At 43.0% G+C, this 26025-nt stretch overlaps 1 protein-coding gene across 2 annotated transcripts; it reads right to left on the reverse strand.

Moving 5' to 3' along the window:
- Positions 1-403: 403 nt before the first annotated feature.
- FAM161A (FAM161 centrosomal protein A) lies at positions 404-25886 on the reverse strand. Of its 2 annotated transcripts, XM_058667861.1 has the most exons (7): positions 25406-25886; positions 17284-17516; positions 13446-14597; positions 12900-13067; positions 10872-10971; positions 1432-1586; positions 404-970 (listed from the first exon to the last, which is right to left on the reverse strand). In XM_058667861.1, the coding sequence occupies exons 1-7, from the start codon at positions 25580-25582 to the stop codon at positions 826-828; spliced, it is 2130 nt and encodes a 709-aa protein (XP_058523844.1). In that variant the 5' UTR covers positions 25583-25886; the 3' UTR covers positions 404-825. The 2 variants fall into 2 exon arrangements, with proteins under 2 accessions (XP_058523844.1, XP_058523845.1); XM_058667862.1 differs by lacking the exon at positions 12900-13067 and having other exon boundaries at positions 25406-25868.
- Between the last annotated feature and the right edge of the window lie 139 nt (positions 25887-26025).

A 26025-nucleotide genomic window follows, 5' to 3' on the forward strand; every position in this document is an offset into this window, starting at 1 on the left:
GGATCCCATATGGGCGCCGGTTCTAATCCCGGCAGCTCCACTTCCCATCCAGCTCCCTGCTTGTGGCCTGGGAAAGCAGTCGAGGACGGCCCAAGGCTTTGGGACCCTGCACCCGTGTGGGAGACCTGGAAGAGGTTCCTGGTTCCCGGCGTCGGATTGGCGCGCACTGGTCCGTTGCGGCTCACTTGGGGAGTGAAACATCGGATGGAAGATCTTCCTCTCTGTCTCTCCTCCTCTGTGTATTTCTGACTGTAATAAAATGAATAAATCTTTAAAAAAAAAAAAAAGGCAGGGGGAGAAGGGATTCAGGCCTCAGATTAAAAATAAAAATTAAAATACCTGGCAAAAGAAGCTTGAGAACTCATTTTGTGAAATGCCATGCAGAGAAAAAGAATGGACAAGATTAGTAATTTAAAATATTTATTGATCGTGTCTTCCAGAATTTTTTTAAATGGTCAAATACCAAAGGCCAAACCATCCTTCTGCTTTCCATGGTAAGTCACATTTCCCCACTGGTAATAATGAAGCAATGAATATTTTAATGGGTAATCAGTTAGAGGCAGGTGGGTTTTTTCAGGAATAGAAGATCAGAATGGCAAACACACAAAATGCTGCCATTTTAAAAACGGAATGGGCAAAGCCTTCCTCCAAGTGGCCAAATGACCGGTGAGCCAGACTCAGCCCTCTCAGGCTACCACTGTCCTGGTTCACAGCTCTGCCCCTAGCTGAGGCCGACCCGTGGATGTTCTCAACATCACAAATGCAGCTGCGACCGTCCTGAGGCTGCCAAGGATTACAAGGTCATGGAGAGGAGATCTTCCTGACTCAGTGAGATTCCTCAGCAGGCTTCTCTTCTCCATTTGCTTCTTCAGCTTCAGCTTCTTCCTTGCAAGAATCCTGACTGTCAGCATCAACAGAATCATTTTCTTCCTCGTTCTCTCTCTCTTCTGTGTCTCCCTCTTCATGAAGGCTAGAGGAAGAAATTTATCAATCTTTGAAAGGAAATGAGCTACTTTAAAGATAAAAAAAAAACACAATGCAATGAATTCCATCGTTTAGCCAGTCTTCCTCATGTATGAGCTCCAATTTCTTGAGAACTAGCTAGCTCTATAAAAGTGCCAACTGGGAAATTAAATACTCCCCTGACAACCAATTTATTTCAAACTTGAATGACTCTTTAAACTTCACATGAAAGCATACTATGATTTTTGTTATTTGTATCAGCCAGAAATCTTATTCTGCAAAATACTCCATCAGCATGCTAATATTTTGAATGTCAGACACATTAAAATGTCAGTATGTTTTACGACTGTTCACATATATTTCAACAGGAAAAAGATCTTTCTAAAGAATACAGGATAGCATTTTATGCTTGCTTGCAGGTAAGGATGTTTTCAAAGGTAAACCATTCAGACAGCTTACATATGTTACCTTTCTTCATCTTCACTGAAACTTGGTGTCTCTTGACTGGTGAAATGCTCAAGCAATTTTCTGCTTTGGCCTTTCTTTGAAACAAACTCATCAGATATTCCTAATGCTTTTAGGGTGTTGGAATAATGCTTTTCTGCTGCCAATCTTGCATTGTTCTATAGGAAAGACAAATCTTTTTAGATGAGAACAAAGACGTTAAATTTCCATTAAAATGCATCAGTTCAAAGTGCCGGTGAAAATTAAGCTGAATAATCACAGCTGGTTGAAAATACGCATGCATGTTCTATGAAGAACAAATGATTCCTTAGCTATATACCCAAACTACATGTGAGCCTTGAGATGTGTACCAGACTGCTTAGGATATTACTGTGTGACGCTTAAGATTATAAATAGTCCAAGCACTGAGCAACAGATGAATAAATAATGGCACAATAAAAGAAACACATGAATGAACTAGGAGCAGGCATTATGGTATGGACAGTCAGGCTGCTGCTAGGGTAACCAGTAGCTCATGTCATAGTGCCATTTTGAGTCTTGTACACTTTGCTTCCAGACCAGCTCTGATCCTGGGAGAGTAGACGATAGCTCAAGGGGCCTGATGCAACAGCTCAATTAGCTAATCCTTCCTTCACAAGAGGTGGAATCCTTTATGGGTGGTTTGTGTACCGGCTGGTCAACTTTCCATCCAACTCCTTGCTTATGACCTCAGAAAGCAGTGGAGGATGGTTCAAAGCCTTAGGAACCAGCAACTACATGGAAGACCCAGCAGAAGCTCCTGGCTCCAGGGTTGAGACTGGCTCAGCTCTGACCACTGTGGCCATCTGGGGAGTGAATCAGCAGATGGAAGCTCTTTCTCTATGTCTCTCCTTCTCTCTATAAATCTGTTTTTCCAATGAAAATAAAATCTTAAAATTAAGAAAAAAGATAGTATACATACTTGGGCTGCTACCATCTATGTAAGGAGACGTAGAAGGTGTCCTGGGTTCCTGGCTTTGGCCTGGCCCAGACCTGACTGATGTGGGCATTTGGGGGATGAATCAGCAGATGGAAACCCTTTGCCCCCCTTTCCTACCTTTCAAACCAAATGAAAAATAGAAATCTTAAAAATAATACTGAGTAAGGGAGGTAAAGTGCAAACAAGTATAGAATGATTCATTCACATCGTTCAAAAACAGGCAGAAGTATGTTTGCAGACTGTTACAGAGGTGACAAAACTGCAAACTAAACAGGAAATGCTTCTCTCCAAAGTCAGAATGGTGGTTCTGTAAAGGGTAAAGGCAGAAGGCTGTGACCTGGAAGGGGCACCCCAGGTGCTGTGGTGCTGGCAATCTCTTTAAGCTGGGTGGTAGCAGAGAGTTTTGGTCTACAATTAACTTTTACACACTACTTAGGTTTCGTATGTTTTTGACTGTACAAACGTACCTGAAAAACATCACCAAGAAAATACATTCATCACTTTTCGGCCTTTTGGCTACGATCAAGTGAAGAAAATACGTTCAGAGCTGACATTTGACCCATGCTCATTGAGCTAGATCTCTTTCTAACTTATTTATTTATTTATTTATTTTTATAGGAAAGTCAGATTTCACAGAGAGAAAAAAAGACAGAAAGATCTTCCATCTGCTGGTTCACTACTCAAGTGGCCACAATGGCTGGAGCTGTGCCAGGAGTTTCTCCTGGGTCTCCCATGTGGGTACAGGGTCCCAAGGCTTGGGGCCCTCCTCCACTGCTCTCCCAAAACACAAGCAGGGAGCTGGATGGGTAGTGGAGCAGCCAGGACACAAACCAGTGTCTACACAGGATCCTGGTGGATGCAAGGTGAAGAGTTAAGCCACGAGGCCAACGTGCCGGGCCCTAAGCTTCAAAATTTTAACATTGGCCTGACCAGGCCCCAGTATAATTGGCCTTTAGGAAGCAAATCAAAAGAATCAGCAGATGGAAGCTCTTTCAGAAGTTAGGAGTTCTTTTTCTGTTCCTTTGCTTCTTAAATAGATAAATAAAAGGATACACTGATGTCACAGTGGTCAGAGATTTTTATATATCTATTTTACTCTCGCAAACATGATAAAATCAGCAATACTGTTATATTCACTCTGTGACAGAAGTGAAGTAGGTTTAAACCTCTGGAATGTTATCTTCTGGCACCAGGATCTGTGAAGTCACGATGAGGGCCCGGCGTGATAGCCTAGTGGCTAAATTCTTGCCTTATATCCACCTAGATCCCATATGCTTGCCAGTTCAAGTATAGCTGCTCTACATCCCTTCCAGCTTCCTGCTTGTGGCCCAGGAAAGCAGTAGAGGACGACCCAAAGCCTTGGGACTCTGCATCTGTGTGGGAGACCCAGAACAGGCTCCTGGTTCCTGACTTCAGATTGGCCAGGTATGGCCATTGCGGCCACTTGAGGTGCGAACCACCAGACGGTCTAGCCCAGCCCTATTAGTGAATCTGAACTAGCACAGCGCTAAGAATTGCCTTCTAAATCTTCAACAAAACCAAGGTGAGATTGGCCTAGTTCCAATGCACCAGTAGAACTCTCTGAGGGAAAGGGCATGCAAGAACACCCATCCTAACTCCTATATTTCACCAATAAGGAAACTATGCTCCTGTTTTAGAAGTTAAGTGGATTGGGGCCCAGCACGGTAGCCTAGTGGTTAAAGTCCTCACCTTGAATGTGCCAGGATCCCACATGGGTACCAGTTCATGTCTCAGCAGCCCCATTTCCCATCCAGCTTCCTGCTTGTGGCCTGGGAAAGCAGTAAATGTAGCCCCAAGGCCTAGGGACCCTGCACCTGCGTGGGAGACCTGGAAGAAACTCCTAGCTTTAGATCAGCTCAACTCCAGACATTGTGACCACTTGGGGAGTGAATCAGTGAATGGAAGATCTTTCTGTTTCTCCTCCTTTCTATATATCTGACTTTCCAATAAAAATAAATCTTTAGCAAAAAAATAAAAAGAAGAAGTTAAATGGTTTGTTTCAGGTCACAAAGCTACTGAGTACACAGCCAAGTCTCAACTCTGCTGGCTTCTTCTGCCCCATCATGCTGCTTTCTCCAAGTGGCAGTGGTGGTCTAGGAGTCTGCAGGAACCTCTGCCTGATTTCAGCAATTCAGTTGTCAGCTGCTTCATCCAGAGATGCCAGCACAATAAGGGACCATGGAGCATGGAGTTCATCAGGGGAAACCTAATAGCAGACAAAGGTATCACCTGGGCATTTTTTGACACTGTGGGAAACAGAAAAAGCAGCACCCAAACTGCTGCTAAAAGGGATCTATTATGAATAACAATTTCAGAAAAGAGATTAAAACTGAATCCATAGACTGTGAACACCAATAGACAATGCTTGGTGAACTGAAAAAAAAAAAAAAAAAAACCAAAAAGGACAACGAAAGAAATGAGAATCAGGGTCCAAAGGCTGCACAGAAGAATAAAGAAATCTCAAACATGACTCGGTATGCATTAAGAACAGTGTGTTTTGGTTTAAGCAAATTAGATATAAAAAGATTAAAAAGACCCCAATCAAGGCTAGTGATAGTAAGCCTGCATCTGAATTTGCTTTGAAATTCAATTTAACATTTACCCAGTTAGTAGGCCCTGGGATTTCTAAGAAACAGAACAATATGGTTTGTTTTGTAATGAATCCTAGACATATTCTGCTGGGGATAAATTCAACAGCTGTGAGGCCACAATTAACTCTCATAAATGGGCAAGGCATAAAGCTGCAAGTGACTTTATTATATAACAACTATTAATTAGCAATAATGGTCACAGCAAAATAGGCTGGCAAAAAAAAAACAGGAGCACTAATTTATGCTAAAACCAAAACAATGATGAATCACTGTCTCAGCCATTCTGTACACAGAATTATCTTTTTAATACCTTTCATCAAGGTGGATAATGTGTAACTGCTCCTAATTGGAACAAATAATCCACCATACAAAAGGACTACGGAGTATGAATTACAAGGAACAGTTAAAACAACTACATCCATGCCATTGCTGCTACTACAGAATAAAAATATTGATGATTTTTTTTTCTCAACACTGAGCATCAAGGAATATGGTATAGAGAAATTTTCATAATAGGAACATAGAGTCAAATAACTCTAACAACCTTCCTATGAACTTATTTCTTTTTCCAGGTATCTTTACATCATCATGAAAGAATATAAAACCTAGGTAGAATATAAATTATAGATCAATACTCATGTGACCGTCACCCAGGATATAAACAGCATTATTTTGCCACCGAATATTTTTCTGGGGGGGAGCAAGCATTGTTTTTCCCAGAAACTAAAATAAGTCACAAAAAGAAGTTGCCTATAAATCAATGCCTTAGTTTGAGGAAAACATTATTATTATTGTTGTTATTATTATTATTATTATTTTGCAACTAGAAGTTTAGTTTGTAGTAATCCTTTTTTTTTTTTGCTGTTGCCTCATATTTATTACAGCTCAATTCATAATAGCTAAGATATAGAATCAAGCAAGATGTCATCAGCTCAGTTTGTAGTAATTCTTTCAAGTATTCATGTATTTAGCAACTACTGAAAACCTGAACGCTTACTTCGTGACAAGCTTTCACAAGAAGTATGAAGGGAGAGATAAGTGTTTTTTTTTAAAAGATTTTTTATTATTATTGGAAAGCCAGATATACAGAGAGGAGGAGAGACAGAGAGGAAGATCTTCCGTGAGATGATTCACTCCCCAAGTGAGCCGCAACGGGCCGGTACGCGCCAATCCGATGCTGGGACCTGGAACCTCTTCCGGGTCTCCCACGCAGATGCAGGGTCCCAATGCATTGGGCCGTCCTCGACTGCTTTCTCAGGCCACAAGCAGGGAGCTAGATGGGAAGTGGAGCTGCCGGGATTAGAACCGGAGCCCAAATGGGATCCTGGTGCGTTCAAGGCGAGGACTTTAGCCGCTAGGCCACGCCACCGGGCCCAACAACTGATTTATAAAAGCTGAGGATGGGGGCCTGGCGGCGTGGCCTAGCGGCTTAAGTCCTCGCCTTGAACGCCCCGGGATCCCATATGGGCTCCGGTTCTAATCCCTGCAGCTCCACTTCCCATCCAGCTCCCTGCTTGTGGCCTGAGAAAGCAGTCGAGGACGGCCCAATGCATTGGGACCCTGCATCTGCGTGGGAGACCCGGAAGAGGTTCCAGGTCCCAGCATCGGATTGGCGCGTACCGGCCCGTTGCGGCTCACTTGGGGAGTGAATCATCTCACGGAAGATCTTCCTCTCTGTCTCTCCTCTCTGTATATCTGACTTTGTAATAAAAAAAAAAAAAATCTTAAAAAATAAATCAGTTGTTTTAGATCATATAAGCTTCTCTATTCTGATGAAAGCATTATCTATGCAGCAATCCAATTCTGTATGCATTGTGTTTCTAACAAATAATATTCAAGTTATTAGTCATTTAACAAGAGGCTTATATATCTCATTAAAAATTATGTCCTTTTTTTAAGTGAGTATACTTTTGCTTACTGCATCTTTCTACATAAAAGTTAACTCTGAAAAAAAACTAATCTATGTTTTCAATATATTACATTTCCTTTTTAAAATTCATTAAATTTGAGACAAAAGGGTGAGAAAGAGAGCAAGCATTCATACTAGTTTACTCCCCAAATACCTTTGACATCTAGCGCTGAGCCAGGGCAAAGCAGGGAGCAGGGAATTTAATCCAGGTTTCCCACGTGGCTGGCAGGGACCTGAGAATTTGGGATTGTCACTACTGCCTCCTTAGGGCCTGCATCAGGAGCAAGAAGGCACAGGAGCATGAACCAGGAATCAAACCCAGGTATTATTTGATGTTGGTTATGAGTATCTCAACTGTTATCTTAACTGCCAGGCTAACAGCCTATCCCCAAATGGGTTTAATTTCATACAGATTGTTTTGTCATAGTTTCTCATGTGCCTAGAAATGTTGATAATTCATAACATGACAAAACTGCTTATTAATCCTGGACCTCGTCACTAGTGTGTTAGCGAAATGCTTTCAGCCTGGCCCACACTCACAATGAGCACGGAAGGTCATTATCTGGCTGACACTATGACAGTCATTCAGAACAAGTTCAAATAAGGCCTGTTAAAGCGCCCACTGTGGGGCCCAGCACGGTGGCCTAGCAGCTAAAGTTCTCGCCTTGAGCACGCCAATATCCCATATGGGCGCTGGTTCTAATCCTGACAGCTCTACTTTCCATCTAGCTCCCTGCTTGTGGCCTGGGAAAGCAGTCCAGGACGGACCAAAACTTTGGGACCCTGCATTCGCATGAGAGACCTGTAAGAGGCTCCTGGCTCCTGGCTTCAGATTGACCCACACCTGCCATTGTGGTCACTTGGGGAGTGAATCATTGGACTAAAGATATTTCTCTCTGTATATCTGACTTTGCAATAAAAATAAATAAATCTTTAAAAAAAAATAATGTGGTGCCCGGCGCGATAGTGTAGTGCTTAAAGTTCTCACCTTGAACGTGCCGGGATCCCATATGGGCGCCGGTTCTAGTCCTGGCAGCCCTGATCCCATCCAGTTTCCTGTTTGCGGCCTGGGAAAGCAGTCAAGGACAGCCCAAAAACTTTGGGACCCTGCACCCACGTGCAAGACCTGGAAGAAGCTCCTGGTTCCCGGCTTTGGATTGGCACAGCACCGGCTATTGCTGTCACTTGGGGAGTGAACCATTGGACGGAAGATCTTCCTCTCTGTCTCTGCTCCTCTCTGTATATCTGCCTTTCCAATAAAAATAAATAAAATAATAAAAATGTGGCCACTGTGTCAGACGTTGTTTTAGGTGCCAGGTACTAGAAACACAATGATTTACTCTCCCCCTCATTAAAATTAATTACCTAGAAGGGAGGAGAGACCTACCCAGATAATTTACACAACTTGTGGCAAAAGCAAAAACAGGTATGCCAGCTGGTCAAAGAGCACAGAGAAGGATACTTAAGCCAAACCTTGAGAAACAATGCCACAAGAGACTGTGCACAGGAAGACTACACGGGTAGGAGTTAGCCAAGATGGGAAGAAATTCTCTGCTTGAACCAAGGCTTCACATTTGGGGTTACCACTGTGGCATGGTGTCTCATGTCTCCACCTGCGATGCAGAATCCCATTTGGGCACCTGTTCATGTCTGGGCTACAACACTTCTTATCCAGCTCCCTGCTTGTGGCCTGTGAAAGCAGCAAAGGTTGCCCCTGCACCCATGTGGGAACCTGGGAAGAAGCTCTTCATGCTCATCTTTAGATCAGCTCAGCTCTGGCCATTGCAGACATAAGGAGAATGAACCAGTGAATGGAAAATCTCTCTCCGTGTCTCTCTATCTCCCTCTTTTTATAAGCTGGACTTTCATTTAAGAAATAAATATTAAAACCAAAACACTTCACTTTTGACGCTAGGGTCTGCTGATAGTCTGGGATGGTCTAAAAGAGTAAGGTGGGCTAGAGAAGAGGGCAATGGCAGACAGACTGAAGACGTTCACATGGACCATGGGAAGTCTGTATACCCTGCTAGGACCCATGGACTTACCTTCTGGGAGGGAGCAGGACCTCTTACAGTTAAGTACTGGGAACAGATCAACTTGGAACTTCAATCTCAGTTCTACCATCTGCTAAGTATACACTTTAAAGTTATTAACCTTCTTTGAACTTCACGTATAACCTGGCAGACAAAACCTACCTTGAGACATTGTTTAGAGAAGTTAATGACAAGACCGTTTGATATCACTCACTGAAAATGCTAATCACTGAGAGTGGATGACTGCCCGTTTACCAAGGAAATTTAGGTGCCTACCCAGGGAGAGTGCTGCGGCAGTGGAACAGGGATGGCAGAATGGAGTAACAACAGACAGTTTCAAAAAAAGGAAGGCAGCAGGAATTGTCAAATTATTCCTAACAATGCACATAGGAAGTGACAGTTTCACACAACATTTCAGCAGCAGGCATGAGGGAGGGCAGATCCAGAGATTATTTAGGAAGAGATGATAAATCTCTGACCAACTGAATAGCGAGGTAGCGAAGGGCTCATTAATGTGAACCATACACCCAAATAAAACAGAGAATCAAGAAAAGCACTTAGCTGGGGGGAAAAGAATGTGAGATGCAGATGGGAAAAGTGAATAGAGGTTAGCAGTAAAAGATATGATAAATCTGCAGTTTACAAATACCCACAATTTCTTTAAGCCAAAAGTCACTCTATACTGAATAATCCAGGACAGCTTAAAGTGATTTTTCCCCCTCAGAACTAACATGTTAAAAGAAAAGAAAAAAAAAAAAAAAAAAAAAAACCCACCATGAAATGAAACACATTGCCTTAAATTTATATCCAATTAATTAACTTAAAAGGTAATGTAACTCTGAAAGACTAATGTGTGTTTTCACCCACAATACACACCTGGAGTCCTCAGTGAGTCCCTGACAGGTACAAGAACAGTCCGGCCACTCATGTGTCCCCGGCCAGTCCCTTGCTGCCTGCTGTCCAACCATGACAGCCTGAAAGCCACAACTCAGCACCTGTGGCCTCCAGGGATTTTGTCTGCTGTTGCTAAATCATGGCAATCTTAAAAACCCCTCCCTTTGAGTCCAGCCCAATTGCTCTGAGACTAAATCCTCACTTTGCATGCCCAGGATTTCATGTGAGCTCTGGTTTACATCCCGGCTGCTCCACTTCCCATCCAGCTCCCTGCTTGTGGCCTGGGAAAGCAGTCGAGGACGGACCAAAACCTTGGGACACTGCACCTGTGTGGGAGACCTGGAAGATCTCAGGCCATTTCAGCTACTCAGGGAGTGGATAGGCAGATGGAAGATCTTTGTCTCTCCTCTCTGTAAAACTGATCTGCTTTTCCAATTTAAAAAAAATAAGTTTAAAACAAAGCAAAACATAAAACAAAAAACCCAAAAACTCCTCCTTTAAGGGACAAAGAGGACGTAAAATTATAGAAATTAAAAAACTGAGTGTAAATTTAGTAGCATCAGTGTTCTCTCCCCATGAGTTTATTTTTCCTGTTAGAAAGGAAGTCCTTTTAGTAATTACACAGAAAAGTGAATTATAGACTCAAAAAAGAAAAAACCCTCAGAAATAAATCTGATTCAATCAGCCATTTTGTTTCACATTTTAATTCTTCAGTGAATCTCAAATTGTATCATAAAGCCTCACCTGAATATTTGACCAAGATGGTATTGAAGAAGACAAGCCCTTAAAAATAGGTTGTGAAACGAGTATTTTGAGAATCATTGGGTTAGCAGCATGTTTTTTATCAGGCTTTTATGTACCTTGTCAACAAGGTCCAGTGATTAGATTTTAAGCAAAATTACTCACTTGGCTGATTTGGTGAATGATATGCCTCTTTGACACACAGGAAAAATGGTTAAGTTAAGAAGCTAAAAATGTTAATTAAAAAAAAGAGGAGTGGGTGCTGACAGTAGCTCTTAAATTCCAACAAACACAACCTGAGCAACTCTTTCGAACAGTAGTGGCCTCGTTTTTAATTTTTCTTCTCTTTCTTCTAGTTCTTGTCGATACTGTCTCATTCTTTCTTTTTCACTCTTTCTGGAAACAAATAAAAGGAATGGAATTGTAAAAAAAAAAAAAAGTCATCTCAGAAAACATGTAACATCGAGCTTAGATGACAAATCAGAATTTATGAGCACAGTTTGCAGTTCACCTCAGTTCTTTTTCTAGACTGGCCAACTCTCACAAGAGGCAGAGTCAAAACCCCAGGCTCTGGGAACACACATTTTATGCCCCAGAACAGCGTGGGTACTCTGACTTCTGAAAACCTCACAGTGTACTACCCCAAGGGGCTTCAAACCAGGCTCAAGAGTTGGACTAGTTCTCTCTCTTTTGTTAAGTATGCAAAAACTGTTTAAATTAGAGGTCTTCTCTTCAAGGGATTTCTTCAGAAAACAAGACCTGGCCCTTATTTTTACCTTACACAAGATCTCCTACAGGTTGTTGTCAAAGTTAATTAAATGAGACTATTCAGAGAAGAAAGAGGATTAGGCGGATAGAATACACAGAGGAAAAAGAACGAAAACACACACATTTACTGTAAATATAGTTAATCCTTGGACAAGATCCTATTAAATAATGCTATTTTCTATATGTAAGATATAATAACACTACTTAGATAATAAGATTTTGTGGACTTGAAAAAATATAGTTTAAAATGACGCTTATTATAGACAAGTTGGTACTACAAAAAAGCTTATTTACTTCCTAAGAGTAAATGGTATATTGTCAAGGAATTTTTGCCAAAACTCATTAAATCAACCTTTTCCTAAATTATAAAGGAGTAGTTATTATAATTAAAAAATATATAGGTACATATAAAGTATACATATATATCTTTTTATAAATCATATTATAAATAAATCATATCACTTACCTGGTTTGGGGGGAAGATATTTTCCTAAACATGAGCATGTTAATAGCAACATCTGGAACACTGGCTTTCAAACTCTGTACTGCTGAATTCTACTGCTCAGTGAAGCAGTTCTAGGGGGTTCCATTAATCCCCCCCATCAAAACAAATTAAAATGTAACACATGCTACTAACCATTAACACATGTAGCATCACAGAGCTGATGTTAATGAACCTCACTATGTCAATTGGTGCTCTCAGATTTTATGCCTACTTTAGGACAAAACTCTGTAACATGTTTATTGAAAAATATCCTAAGATTACAAGATAAGTGTTAGAAAAGAGTTTTCATCTGTGTGAATCAGAATTTTTCACAAAACTGTACTGTACAATCAAAAATAATACAGAAAAATACTAGATGCTAAAATAAGATCATAACTACAAAAGATGTTTCTGTTCATCATGATTCTCACCATGAAGGTGTATATACAACGGTACATCTAAAAGTTTGACAAGACAGAATTAGAAGATAAGTCTGAGCCCTGCGCCTTACCCTGGTGGCTAAATTTCTTGCATGTGCTGGAATTCCATGTGTGCACTGGTTGCTGTCCCGGCAGCCCCACTTCCCATCCAGCTCCCTGCTTGTGGCCTGGGAAAGCAGTGGACTACGGCCCAAAGCCTTAGGACCTTGCACACATGTGGGAGACCCAGAAGAAGCTTTGGGTTGGCTCAGCCATGGCAGTTGCAGCCACTTCGGGAATGGACCAGCAGAGGGGAGATCTTTCTGTCTCCCCTTTTCTCTGAATGTAATTTCGCAATACAAATAAACAAATCATTTAAAAAAAAGTTAAGTCTATTTTGGTGCCAAAAAAGAAAAAAATGAGATCCACGCATAGTTTTTCATCATACTCATGTTCCACTGACCTTTTGAAGCTCCTTCACAATGAAGTGCCTGTGTGCGTGTGTGTGTGTGCGTGTGTTGAGTATAAATAACTGACAAAAGCCTGAACATATAAACAGACACGAGAATCACTCTCCATCTCTTTAAATCTTGGGATTCACTTTTCAAGTTTGAAAACCAGTGTTCTGGAGGCTTAAGATTCTTTCATGATACCTGAGGTACGTAAGTCTGGATTTAGACATTTGAGCTAAACTTTGATGGGAGTCATAGGCCTTAGCCCGGGTAGTCAGGAGTTTCTGCATTTCTTTCATTCTTTCCTTCTGTTTAGTTAGGATCCGATTTCTCTCCTCTTCCAACATTTTCTTTTCCTCAAGTGATCTCCTGAGGGCAACAAACTAAGGCTTAATTCACTTTAAGCCAAGAAGAATGCTATTTAGCAAAGATTTATAATCCTGAGGTTGAGAAAAGGCAACCTTTTGAGAAGATCTGACTTGTGAAACAGGAAAGCAAACAAAGGTTGACTGCTACATTTTCTATAGCCCCAAATTCATAAAACAGAAAATCTATTCATTTCTTACAATACCCTCTGCCAATGTTATACACTATGGAGTAAAATATGTTACAGATATTACAGATATATCTTAGCATTTGTTAGCATCTTGAAACTCAACAATGTAAGGGTTTCTTACTTCTTTTACAGAGCTATAGATACCGGTTCTGTAACCATGAGCCTGCCAGTACTGCATCCTAGTTATTTACCTGATGGCTTCTCCTCGTCTTTTGGAAGCCATTGTGGGCGTTGGAGGGTTGCATTTACAAGGCCTCGGCTTTGAATTCAGACTTCTTACTTGTGACTTACGTCTTGGGGACAGATATGACCAAGGTGCCTCTTTTAAGCCTTCTTCATCTGCTTTAATGTCCGCCAAGACCTTCTCTCTGTTAATAGTGCTGGAGGATGGACGAGTATCAAACTGTTCAAAGTCTGTCAGGAGTTTCGAGTCCCTGTGCTCTGAGGAGTGTGCCTGGTACCTCTCAGCAGAGTCTTCGAATTCAGGAGGCTGGCTCCTTGCCTTGGGCTTGTACTTCAACTTCACAGACAGGTCTGGATGCCTGGGGCTCCTGAACCGCTTGTAAGCTGACTTCCGAGGCAGGGGAGATGAATTCTGTAGGCTCTCCTGGGCTTTCAGCTGTACCTTGAAGTTTTTATGGCGATCTTCTTCCTTTGACTTGTCGCTATTCATGGAACCATAAATAGATCGGGGTACTGGCCTGGCTTTAAATCTATATGTCTTCTTTTTAGACTTAAAGTAATCTCTCAGCTGCTTGTCCCGGGCCACCTGCTTCTGCTCCTCTCTTGCCATAAACTTAAAGGGCTTTTGAGAAGCCAAGAGAGCAGCTTTACTCTTCTCTTTTATGTTCCTCTTCCGTTCTTCATTTTGCTTGATGAGGTCATGATAAAGGGGCAGAAAGACAGACTCAGGGACTGGATTGGCCCGGAATGTCGTCTTAAACTCCTTCTCTTCTTCTTCCTTTTTGAGAAGTGTCTGTACCATTTCGATGTCTGACTTAGATTTCAGGGTCTCTTTTCTCTTCTGCTCTCTAATCATCATTTGAAAAGGCTCAGGTACTGTAATCCTCGGCACCCATTCTTTGGGTTTCCTCTTTGGCTTTCCAACTGCTGGAAAGTCAGCATCTTCACCCCGAATATAATCTTGAACACGGAAGCTTGTCCACATGTTGTTGATGAGTTCCCTAGCATAAGACATTGCTCTGGTTTTCCCGGGATAGTCTTTTTCTAGATTGGGCAACTCCTCTTCAGAAGATGTACAGGAAGAAGAGCAGCCTAAATCTGGCTCTGAAACCGATGCCACCAAGGAGACAGGGTGACAGTAATTCTTCTCCGACACAGACCTAAGTGAGGGAAAAGATCAGGTCACATCTTCAGTTGGTTGCGTCCATGTATAAAAACGAAGAAGGTTTGCTAATATCAGGGCATCATCAGAAGAGGAATCAGTCAAGGCCTGGTAAAATGTACCATTTTTATTTGGAACAGAACTAGGAGGCACCTGCAAGTTTATCTGACTTAACTCTCTCATTTTGCAGGAAAGGAACCTGAGACAGTAGACACTTCATCTAACTCCTATTAGATTCTCCATGTTAATCCCTTGCTTTAGACCTTTTAATGATTCCTCATTGCTACAATAATAAGGTGTAAGAGCAGAGGTTTGGCCTCTCATTGCTACAATAATAAGGTGTAAAAGCAGAGGCTTGGCCTATCAGTTAAGATGCAAACTGAGACACCCACAAAATGTCAGAAACACATCCCACAGAGGATTACCTAGATTCAACTCCTGGCTTCTCTCCTCAAGACAGCTTCCCACTAATTGGGTTCTTGCTATCCTTGCGGGAGACCCAGGCTGAATATCCAGCTGGTCAGCTGCCTCAAGCATTTGAGGAATCAACCAAAGGAGAGCACCCTCTTTCTCTTTGCCTGCTTCGCTAATCAATGAACATTTTTAAAAAACAAAGCAAAGTCTAGACTATAAAGCCTTTGAAGACCAGCCCCTGGGTGGTGGTGGGGGCAGCGGCACTGTAGTGTAACAGGTAAGCCAGTGAATGTGATGCTGGCACCCTCTGTGGGTACTGCTTCAAGTCTCTCTCCCCAACTCTGCCTTTCAAATAAATACATACATTTCTCTTAGAAAAAAAATCCTAGTGCCTACCTATCTTTTCAGTCTTATCCCTCGCTACTCCCTAAACCCAGTCAGCATTCTAAGGTCAAATCCAACAGTTACGTGAAATGCTCACAAATGCCCTGGTTTCTCATACCACTGTGCCTTTGCACACATGGTTCCTGTTTCCCAGAAGGTAAACCCCTGCCTCCCATAAGCTGCAGCAAAGATGGGAGAGTTTTGTGGAAAATCCTCACTTTCACCAACTTATTGGCATGATCAGCTGCTTCTCTTCTATTTCTGGAACATTCTGTAACATCATCTGTAATGTTAATTCTGGGTTCTTAACCCATCTACAAGCTCCTGAAGGACATCGTGTCTGGCATGCAGTGCTGCACACTGGCCTGACAAAGTAAGGGACTTGCCTCAAGTTGCAAAGCAAGAGATTCACAGTAGAAACGGCCTTGAAATTACAGCCTATTTTGAAAATGGAAACTAGACATGTCCCCTAGAACTCTCTGTAATGTATCTTTAATGATTCATGCTAATACAAATATTATACAGCACTTTTAAAATTAAACCTAGGGGTTTGAATTGTAATACCAGGGGTCTATGATACCATCATTACATATGGGTACAAATTTGTGTTCTGACTTCTAGACTTCCTATACAGTTCCTTGCAAATGGCCTGAGAAAGCAGCAGAACATGGCTCAAGTACTTGAGCTGGCATGTGAGAGATTTAGCTGAAGCTCCTGGCTTCTGATTTAAGCCTGGCCCAGATCTGGCTACTAAAGCCATTTAGGGAGTAAACTAGCATATGGAAGATCTCTCTCTCTCTCTCTCTCTCTCTCTCTCTCCCTTTTCCCCTCCTTACCTAGCTTTCTTTGTAACGGTAACTTCCAAATAATCTATCAAAACAATTTTAATATTCATCATTTAAAATGTCCCTAGTCCCAGTGCAATGGCCTAGTGCCTAAAGTTCTTACCTTGCACTGGCCAGGATCCAATATGAGCACCGGGTCTTCTCCTGGTTGCTCACTTCCCATCTAGCTCACTGCTTATGGCCTGAGAAATTAATGGAGGATGGCCTTTGGCCTTAGGACCCTGCACACACATGGGAAACCAGGGAAAAGCTCCTGGTTCCTGGCTTTAGTTTGGCACAGCTCCAGCTACTGCAGCTATTTGGGGTTGAACCAGTGTATGGAAGATTTTTCTGTCTGTCCCTCCTTATCTCTGTAAATTTGCCTTTCCAATACAAATATATAAATCTTGAAAGAAAGAAAGGAAGAGAAAGAAAGGGAAAGGAAAGGAAGACTGGCCCAAACTAAACATTTTGATATCTATGCCCAATGGTCACTAGTGGTGAGTCTGAAAGAAAAAAACCAAATGGTCTTCAAAGCAAGAGGTTATCTTATAAGCTGGCAAACAGTCAAAAATTTTACATAAATTCCATTTCTGTATACCATTAATAATGCAAAGACAGGCCTGGCGCCGTGGCCTAGTGGCTTAAGTCCTCACCTTGAATGCACCAGGATCCCATATGGGCACCAGTTCTAATCCCGTCAGCCCCGCTTCCCATCCAGCTCCCTGCTTGTGGCCTGAGAAAGCAGTCGAGGATGGCCCAAAGCCTTGGGACCCTGCACCTGTGTGGGAGACCTGGAAGAGGTTCCAGGCTCCTGGTTTTGGATTGGCGCAGCTTCAGCCATTGCGGCTGCTTGGGGAACGAATCTTCGGATGGAAGATCTTCCTCTCTGTCTCTCCTTCTCTCTGTATATCTGACTTTGAAATAAAAAAATACATAAATCTTTTTAAAAAAAAGAATGCAAAGAGATAGCTAAGAAAATACTGTGAGAAAACATTGTCCCACATCTTTAAGTATACATTGCTTTTGACACTCCACAAATAATACCAGACATATACTTACCTAGAAGAGACACTGGGAACATTTTCCCTGACAACCACTGGCTGAACTTCCTTTAAATTTAATTTATTGTGGTACATTTTCTCTAATTTTGCCATAGTTTCTATGTGGGCAGCCTTCAGTTCTTCTAGTTTCCTGAAATATTCTTGATTAGAGTGGTAAACATCAGAAAAGTTCACAAAGTCTTCATAGTTCATATGATCAGCCACGCCAGAATAGTTGGTGTTGAGATCAGCCTAGTGGTAGAAAAAACTAGTTACATAATACTAGAAAGTTAAATATAAATTCAGTTGACCTTGATCTAAATGTTGTTCCCTTTTGTTAGGATTTCTTTCTTGGGGGGGTCAGTGTGATGGCTCAAATGCCTAAAATCAGCCTGCAAGCACTGATATCCCATATGGGCACCAATTCCTGTCCTGCCTTCTCCACTTCCTATCCATCTGTTTATGGCCTTGGAAAGCAGTAAGGATGGCCCAAAGCCTTGGCACTCTGCACCCGCATGGGAGACCTGGAAGAAGCTCCTGACTCCTGGCTACAGATCGGTTCATCTGTGGCCATGTGAATAGTGAACCAGCAGATGGAATATTTCTGTCTCTCCATCTCTCTGTAAATCTGTCTTTCCAATAAGAATAAACAAATCATAAAAAAAAAAAAAACCAAAAAAAGATTCATTCCTTTATTTGAAAGGCAGAGTTTCAGATACAGGGAAAGGGAGAGATCTTTCATCTGCTGGTTGACTCCTCAGTTGGCTTAAATCAAGAGCCAGGAACTCCATCGAAGTCTTGCATGAGCATGGCAGAGGTCATGCACTTGAGCCATTTTCTACTGCTTTCCCAGGAGCAATAGCAGGGAGCACAATCAGAAGTGAAGTAGCCAAGACTCAAACTAGTGCTCACATAGGATGTCAGTACTGCAGGTGGCAGCTTAACATACTGTAGCACAATGCTGGTCCCCAAACACTGTTCCTTAAAGGGTCTAGCTAACGAGGTAATTGGGTACTTGTGGGATACATATTATCCCTTAGTGATATTATAAGGAGAAAAGACAATGATCAAACTGCTAAGAAACAAATACTACTTAATCCATATTTTTCGATTAATTTATTTTATTGGAAAGTCAGATAGAAAATTCTTCCATCCACTGGCTCACTCCCTAACTGGCCGCAACGGCCAGAGCTGAGCTGATCTGGAACCAGAATCCTGGAGCTTCTTCCAGGTCTTCCACATGGGTGCATGTTCCCAAGGCTTTGGGCCATCCTCCACTGCTTTCCCAGGCCACAAGCAGGAAACTGAATGGGAAGTGAGCAGCAAGAACATGAACCAGTGCCCATATTGGATTCCAGCACATGCAAGGCAAGGACTTTTGCCACTAGGCTACTGCACCAGGCATACCCAATCCATTTTTTAAGATCGTTTGATTCGATGAACAGCAGCACCCAAAAAGGTATTTTTTTTTTAATTTTATTTATTTTTATTGGAAAGCCAGATTTACAGAGAGAAGGAGAGACAAAGAGAAAGATCTTCCATCTGCTGGTTTACTACCCAAATGGCCACAATAGCTGGAACTGAGCTGATCCAAAGCCAGGAGCCAGGAGCTTCTTCCAGGTCTCCCATGTGGGTGCAAAGTGCCAAGGCTTTGGGCTGCCCTACACTGCTTTCCCAGGCCACCAGCAGAGAACTGGATGGGAAGTAAGCAGCCAGGACATGAACCAGTGCCCATATGGGATTCTGGTGCTTTGCAAGGGGAGGATTAACCAATCGAGCCATTTCATCTCCCCTCCCCAACCAAAAAAAAAAAAAAGGTATTTAATCCATTATGCTCACCTAATTACAGGACAGAACTGATCCACCCATCAGAAAGAATCTCTGTAAGGAGACTTCTCTGAGTTTTAAGTTTGAAGTGAGGTGACGAAGAACCCTGGCCCTTCTGCTGGGAAGCCAGCCACAGTGCCTTCCCCTGAGCCAGCTCCTGCAGCATGGCTTCAAGGGATACCAACTGGAAATAAGGCAAGGAAATGAGGGTAGACAATGGTCTCAGTGGCTCTCAAGGAGCTGTCAGTAGGGTGAGACCTTAGATCAGAGTAAGAGACCATGGGAGCAGAGCCAAGGCACTCTCCATCGCAGTCACTCCAGCAGGTAAACAAGAGTTACAGCTTCATGAGTGACAGGGTCTCTGGAGTAAGAACAACCAGGGCAGGGGCCACGTGGTTGCAGGAATTTAGCATACAAGTCATGTATGGAAGGATCTGCCTGGAATTGTTCCCTCACTCCTTTTCAGTGCTTTTAATTGAAGCAACTAAGGAAATAAAACACCATTTTCTTCATAAATATAAAAATTGTTTCACGTTTTCAGTAGAGAAACAGTTGAAATTATTGATGATATGATTCATAAAAAGGCTGCCGAGCCTCGTTTTAAATTTAGCATATTGCCTGGAAAGACACAAAATGAAAAAAGCCCATTTGCTATAGAAAATTATGGATCCAACCTGATAAGACTAGAAAATAAATCTGTTCAATTTTTCCCAGCATAAAACGCATGAGTCAATTATAAGAAATGCTTACAGATAAGGTATGCTTTTAATGGACTAAAAATAGGGCAAAGAGGCTAGTGTTGTGCTGCTTGGGGCAACAAAGAAAACAAAAGCAAGTTTTTAAAATCAGGACAGAGATGACAGAGAGGCAGACACTCGCTACCAAGAAACCTACGGATCAGAGAACTGCTTGACGTGTGCCAAGCAACTCAAGCAACGTCTCCGCTCTCTTCTTTGAGTATATGTATATTTCCATTTGAGAGGCAGAGAGACAGAGAGAGTGAGTGCAAGGGTACCCTATCCTTCACTCTCCCTAGCACAGTGCTAACACTGGCTTCAACTTTTCTGGTCAACTGGTCTCACAATGTTTTACCTAAAATAGAAGAATGGCTAACAAATGACTTTCAATTCTAATTTCTTCTTTGATCATTTTCACAAAGAAAATACTTAGTTTATCAAATCCTAATGCATGAGCATTATTTTCCCAGGAGCCTTAAATAGCACTCTTTCCCTTTAATTGTTTGGCTTTTTGCGGAACACTGCAAAATGCAACCATAGGCTTAGAGGATAATCTCCCACAGCCTGGCTTGACCCATTTGGATAAGGAATCCTTCCAGTCCCTGTGGCATCACAGGTGATCAGCACCCATAAACAGTGCTCTATGTTGTAGTCTGCCTAGGGTTACCAGCAGTTGTGCCACTTTTACTTAAAACATTGCTTTTCACTGGAAAGGATTTGCAAGAAATGACACAGTCACACAAACTAACAGGAGTAAACTCCCAATAAATGGAAAAAAAAAAAGATAAAAGCTAGTTTCAGCGTTAGATTCGTTGACCACCTGTGAAGCAGCAAATCAACTGAGTATAGGAAAAATACAGATGGCTTTTATTCAAAGGAACTCCATCTACAGGCTTTCGTTTTCCATGTAGTGGAAAGACAGATATAAAGAAGGGAGCTACAGAGGAACAAAAACAGCCAGGAAGAAACGTGCAAGAGAATTTTAAACCCCCTTGACACGGAAGCTGAAACAGGGGGGCGCTTCAGTCCTTATTTGGTGAGGAATATTGACTGTTGTCTGTCATTGGTGCAGCAGCGGCTCCACAGCCTCAAGAGCATGCTGGATTTCTGCTGGCCCTTCCAAGTTCCAGCCTGAGGTCAGAGTGACATATATGGCTCGAAGCAAGCTCCGCCCTCCTCTGTAACTGTGGCAACCATCAGGCAGAACTATCTTCATACTGCATAGTATGATATTATATATTAAAATATTATGTAGCAGGGGCCAGCACTATGGTATAGCAGGTAAGGCCAACTGTAGTGCCAGCATCATTTACCAGCACGAGTTCAAATCCTAGCTGCCCCACTTCAAATCTAGCTCCCTGCAAATGCGCCTGAGAAAGCAGTGCAAGATGGCCTAGGTGCTTGAGCCCCTGTACCCTGTGGGAGGATCCAGAAAAAGCTCCTGGCTTTGGAATAAAACAACTCCAGCCACTGTAGCCATCTGGGGAGAGTGAAACAGCAGATCTCTGTGTGTGTGTGTCTCCCTCCACACTCTGTTACTCTGTCTTTCAAATAAACAAATCTTTCAAAAAATGTATTACATACACAGGATATGGAAACATAACCAGATGGACAGAATACATATAAATTCCAAATAATGGCTACCACTGGGGAGGCATGGAACCTTGGTTTTTTTTCTGGAGGGAAAGGTTTTAAGACAGCCAAAACTTCACACCTAACATCTGATACTTCAAAAGGACATTTTCATGCATTATTGAAATGAGACTTTAAAAAAAGAAAATGAGGGCCAGCACAATGGCTCAACTGGCTAATCCTCCTCCTTCACATGCCAAAGTCCCATTTGGGCGCTGATTCATGTCTCAACTGCTCCTCTTCCCAATCTATCTCCCTGCTTGTGTCCTGGGAAGGCAGTAGAAATTGGCTCAAAGCCTTGGGATCTAACACCTGCGTGGGAGACCCAGGAAAAGTTCCTGCCTACTGGCTTCAGATTGGTTCAGCTCTGGCCACTGCAGTCTTTGGGGAATGAACCAACAGATAGAAGATCTTTTTGTCTCTCCTTCTGTCTATAGATCTGACTTTCCAACAACAATAAATAAATCTTTTTTTTTAAAAAAAAGTAAGAATAAAAAAGAAAATGAATAGGGTTAGTACCATGGCATAACAGGTTAAGCTTCTGCCAGAGGTGCAGGCACAACATATGGACATCAGTTTAAGTCCACTTGAAGCCAGCTCCTCGCTGGTGTACTTGGGAAAGCAGCAGAAGAAGGCCCAAGTCCTTGGATCCCTGCACACATGTGGGAGTTTCAGAAGAAGCTCCTGGCTCCTGGCTTCGGACTGGCTCACTCTAGGCATTATGGCCATTTGCGAGTGAACCAGTGGATGAAGTATACTCTCTTTAATTCTACATTTGTAATAAAAATTAAATAAAACATTTTTAAAGGAATGGTTTGTGGGCCCAATGTAGTAGCCTAGTGGTTAAAGTTCTCGCCTTGAACACACTGGGATTTCATATGGGCACCAGTTCCAATCCCGGCGGTCCAGCTTCCCATCCAGCTCCCTGCTTGTGGCCTGGGAAAGCAGTCAAGGACGGCCCAAAGCCTTGGGATGCTACACACGCATGGGAGACCTGGAAGAGGCTCTGGGCTCTGGAAGAGGACTGGTGTGTCTCCAGCTATTGTGGCCACTTGGGGAGTATATCAACAGATAGAAGATCTTCCTTCTATCTTTATGTCTGACTTTCTAATAAACATAAAATAAATCTTAAAAAAAAAAAAAAAAAAAAAAAAAAAAAAAAAAAAACAGAAACTAGGACAGATGCTGCGGTGCAATGTGGATTAATCTGTTGCCAGCAGTGCTGACATCCTAAATGAGTTCCAGTCCTAGCTGCTCAATTTTTTTTCTTTTTTTTAAGATTTATTTATTTTTATTGCAAAGTCAGACATATAGAGAGGAGGACAGACAGATAGGAAGATCTTCCATCCAATGATTCACTCCCCAAGTAACCACAACGGCCAGTGCTGCGCCAATCTGAAGTCAGGAGCCAGGAGCTTCTTCTGGGTCATTCAAGGCGAGGACTTTAGCCACTAGGCCACCACGAGGCCCAGCTGCTCAATTTCTGATCTAACTGCCTGCTGATGAACTGGGAAAGCAGCAAAACATGATTCAAGTACCTGGGCCCCTGCACCCACATGAGAGCTCCTGGCAGTGGCCCGGGCCAGCTCTAGCGGTTGTGGCCATTTGCAGATGAATCAGTGGGTGAAATATCTGTCTCCCTGACATTTTCTGTAATTCTGTCTTTCAAATAGGAAGGAGGGAAAGAATGAAGGAAGAGAGGGGAAAGAAAGGAAAAAAAACAGAACCCACAAGAGGGCAGTTCCCTCAATTTGCCACTCAGAATACTGTCTTTGGTTGCCTCCTCTTCCCTCCTTCCTGTTTGAGGGATGAACCTGGCCACAGGGAAAAATCACAAGATGGGTGGCCTGACCTTGCAGTGCATGTATCATTACTGGGTCTGTTCAGTTGCTGATAGTTGTGCAGTGGACAGCATTCCCAGATGCACAGAGGGGCCATGACAACCAGCTCCTCTAGGCTGTACAAACTGATCCCTCCTAAAGTAGTAATCATAGTACAAACCTCAGTTTAACAGGGCACTCTGGCAGTATTACTGTCACTACAGAAACTGACTTCCCTATCAGGGCAAACTAAGTTACAATTTCATCTTAGGGCAAGTTGCTAAAATGGAAGTCTTGCTGGCAGTTTTGTGTGTGTGTGTGTTTTATTATATTATTATTATTTTGGAAAGTGAGATATACAGAGAGGAGGAAAGACAGAAAGATCTTCCTTCCGATGGTTCACTCCCCAAGTGAGCGCAACGGCTTGAGCTGAGACGATCCAAAGTCAGGAGCTAGGAACATCTTCCAGGTCTCCAACACGGGTGCGGGTCCCATGGCTTTCGGCCGTCCTCGACTGCTTTCCCAGGCCACAAGCAGGGAGCTGGATGGGAAGCAAGGCTGCCGGGATTAGAACCAGAGCCCATATGGGATCCTGGCGTGTGCAAGGCAAAGACTTTAGCCTCTAGGCTACTGCACCAGGCCCTGGTAATTGTTTTTAATTTAGGGGTGGGTACCTGGCATGGTGGTAAAATGTTGCCTGCATCTCATGTTAGGGGGTCTAAATTTAAGTCCTCTAACTCCTCTGACTCTGCCTCTAACTCCAGCATCCTGCTAATACACACCCAAAGACGCAGCAGGTGATAGCTGAGCTAGTGCTTGTGTCCCTGCCATCCTGCATGGGAGATCCAGCAGGAGTTCTGCATTCCTGGCATCAGACTGGTGCAGCCCTATCTATTGCAGGCTTTAGGGAGAAGTGAACTAAGATATAGAGGATCCCTCTTTGTCTCCTGGCATTTTACATAAATAAGCTGAAAAAAATTAGTGTTACTTGATATAAATTGTACTTTTGATATGACATCCATTTGCTCACATGGATGTTAGTTACATCAGTCAGATGAAATAGGAAAACGACAGTAACCATAGTGTTTGAGATTTAAAGAAATCATGTTTCAACACCACCTAGCAAATGGCACTAATTTGAAACTCCAAATCCTTTTCTTCGAAAGATTCTTTCTCCAATACTGTGCCTTGGTTGCCCACTTCAAATTGTGTGGGGAATAGCTTCGTAATAAGCAATGCTGACCCTGGTTCATGATCAGGATCTTAAGCTGCCTTACTTAGGATAACCAGGATTTATTACTCTGTGGATGAAATACTGGTCACAAAAAGCACAGCTACAGAGTTATTCATTATCAGCTTCAGTGTAAAGAGAATTCCAAAATAGGCTGTGACTTTTATCAGCCCAGAGCCATAATGATTTGCTTTCAAGAGGCTCTTGCACGCCACGCATTAAAAAACTTTAACTGGAGTAACAAGAGTGTATCTGCAGATTGCTAGCTTCAGTTGAAAGTTTCCATTGTTTTTGTGCCAGAAGAGCAGAGAGTGGACTCTGCCTTCCACGTGATGGACTGGTGGGCAGGATGCAGCTGGCTCTGAGACCTACTGTCTAGCTTCCCTCTGAAGTCACCCAGCAAACACAGGGACCCCTCTGGCTGCTAATTTGTATGTGTGTCTTTAACTACCCATTTTAGGAATAGTAAGCAAGACTGTAAGGTGACAATATACTTGACAGCACAGCTGGTTTACCTGAGTTTCTAAGGGATTATCTACTATGGGATATATCAAATTTCCCCATTAAGCAAAGGAGCAACAAAGAATACCAAACATCCATCTCCAACAGATACTAAACAGTAGGGAATAAAATTCTGTAGTTTGCACTCTCTAGAAATGAAGTAACATAAACACTCTCCAAGAATTTTTTACAGTAAGCTCTTCGATGAAAATTAAGACCTTCCAACGTCTCCGTGTTTAGTATTTTCCGTGGCGGCACAAGAAGGAAGTGGCCCAGAATCACCGGTAGCGAGGATCTGCACGTGGTACTGCGTTTCCCACCGGACCTGGGGGCGACCAGGACCACCCCTCCACCCCGCACCCAATCCCGTCCGCTGTCTTGCCCCTGCATTACCGCCAGCCGCTCAGGCCGCACAACTTGGTCGTCGTCCTCATCCTCCGAGGCCGCTGCCGCCACAGAATTCAAGGGGGCTGCACGTTCGTAGTGGGCGACCCGCGCTCCTGTGTTGGGATTGACCGGGAGGTGGAAACTGGCGGCCGCAAGCCTTGCCACTGGGTGCGAGGCGGCCATCACCCACCTCCGAGGCCGAAGCGCCAGCGCTGGCCCGGGGCGGGGAAGCCGGCGCGGGGCCCGGCGACCTGAAGGCACCCTGCTTATGGCGGGCTGTTACCAGGGGCGCGGTAACTACGGACGCTACAGGGGCCGCGAAGGATCAAAACATTCAAAATCCTCGCAAACAGCCTGGGACCTTAATCCAGCACGTAACTGGATAATACGGTCTCTGCTGGATTTAAAGGCTGCGAGACGATAAGGGCACCTCTTTCCTTCGTCAGGGTTGAACCACGTAAACGCATGTTGCAGCGTTATAATAACAAAACAACCGGATTTGTGAGGAAAAGAGTGCATTTCTATTGACTGGAATACTAGGTGATGAGGAGATAATGGCGGAGGAGAGCAGGGGGTCATTGCAGCGACCTGTAAGGATTTCAGGGCTTTGCATTCCGCTTCCTAAC

The sequence above is a fragment of the Ochotona princeps genome, chromosome 8 (assembly GCF_030435755.1).
Source record: "Ochotona princeps isolate mOchPri1 chromosome 8, mOchPri1.hap1, whole genome shotgun sequence".
In the NCBI taxonomy this organism is placed as follows: domain Eukaryota; kingdom Metazoa; phylum Chordata; class Mammalia; order Lagomorpha; family Ochotonidae; genus Ochotona; species Ochotona princeps.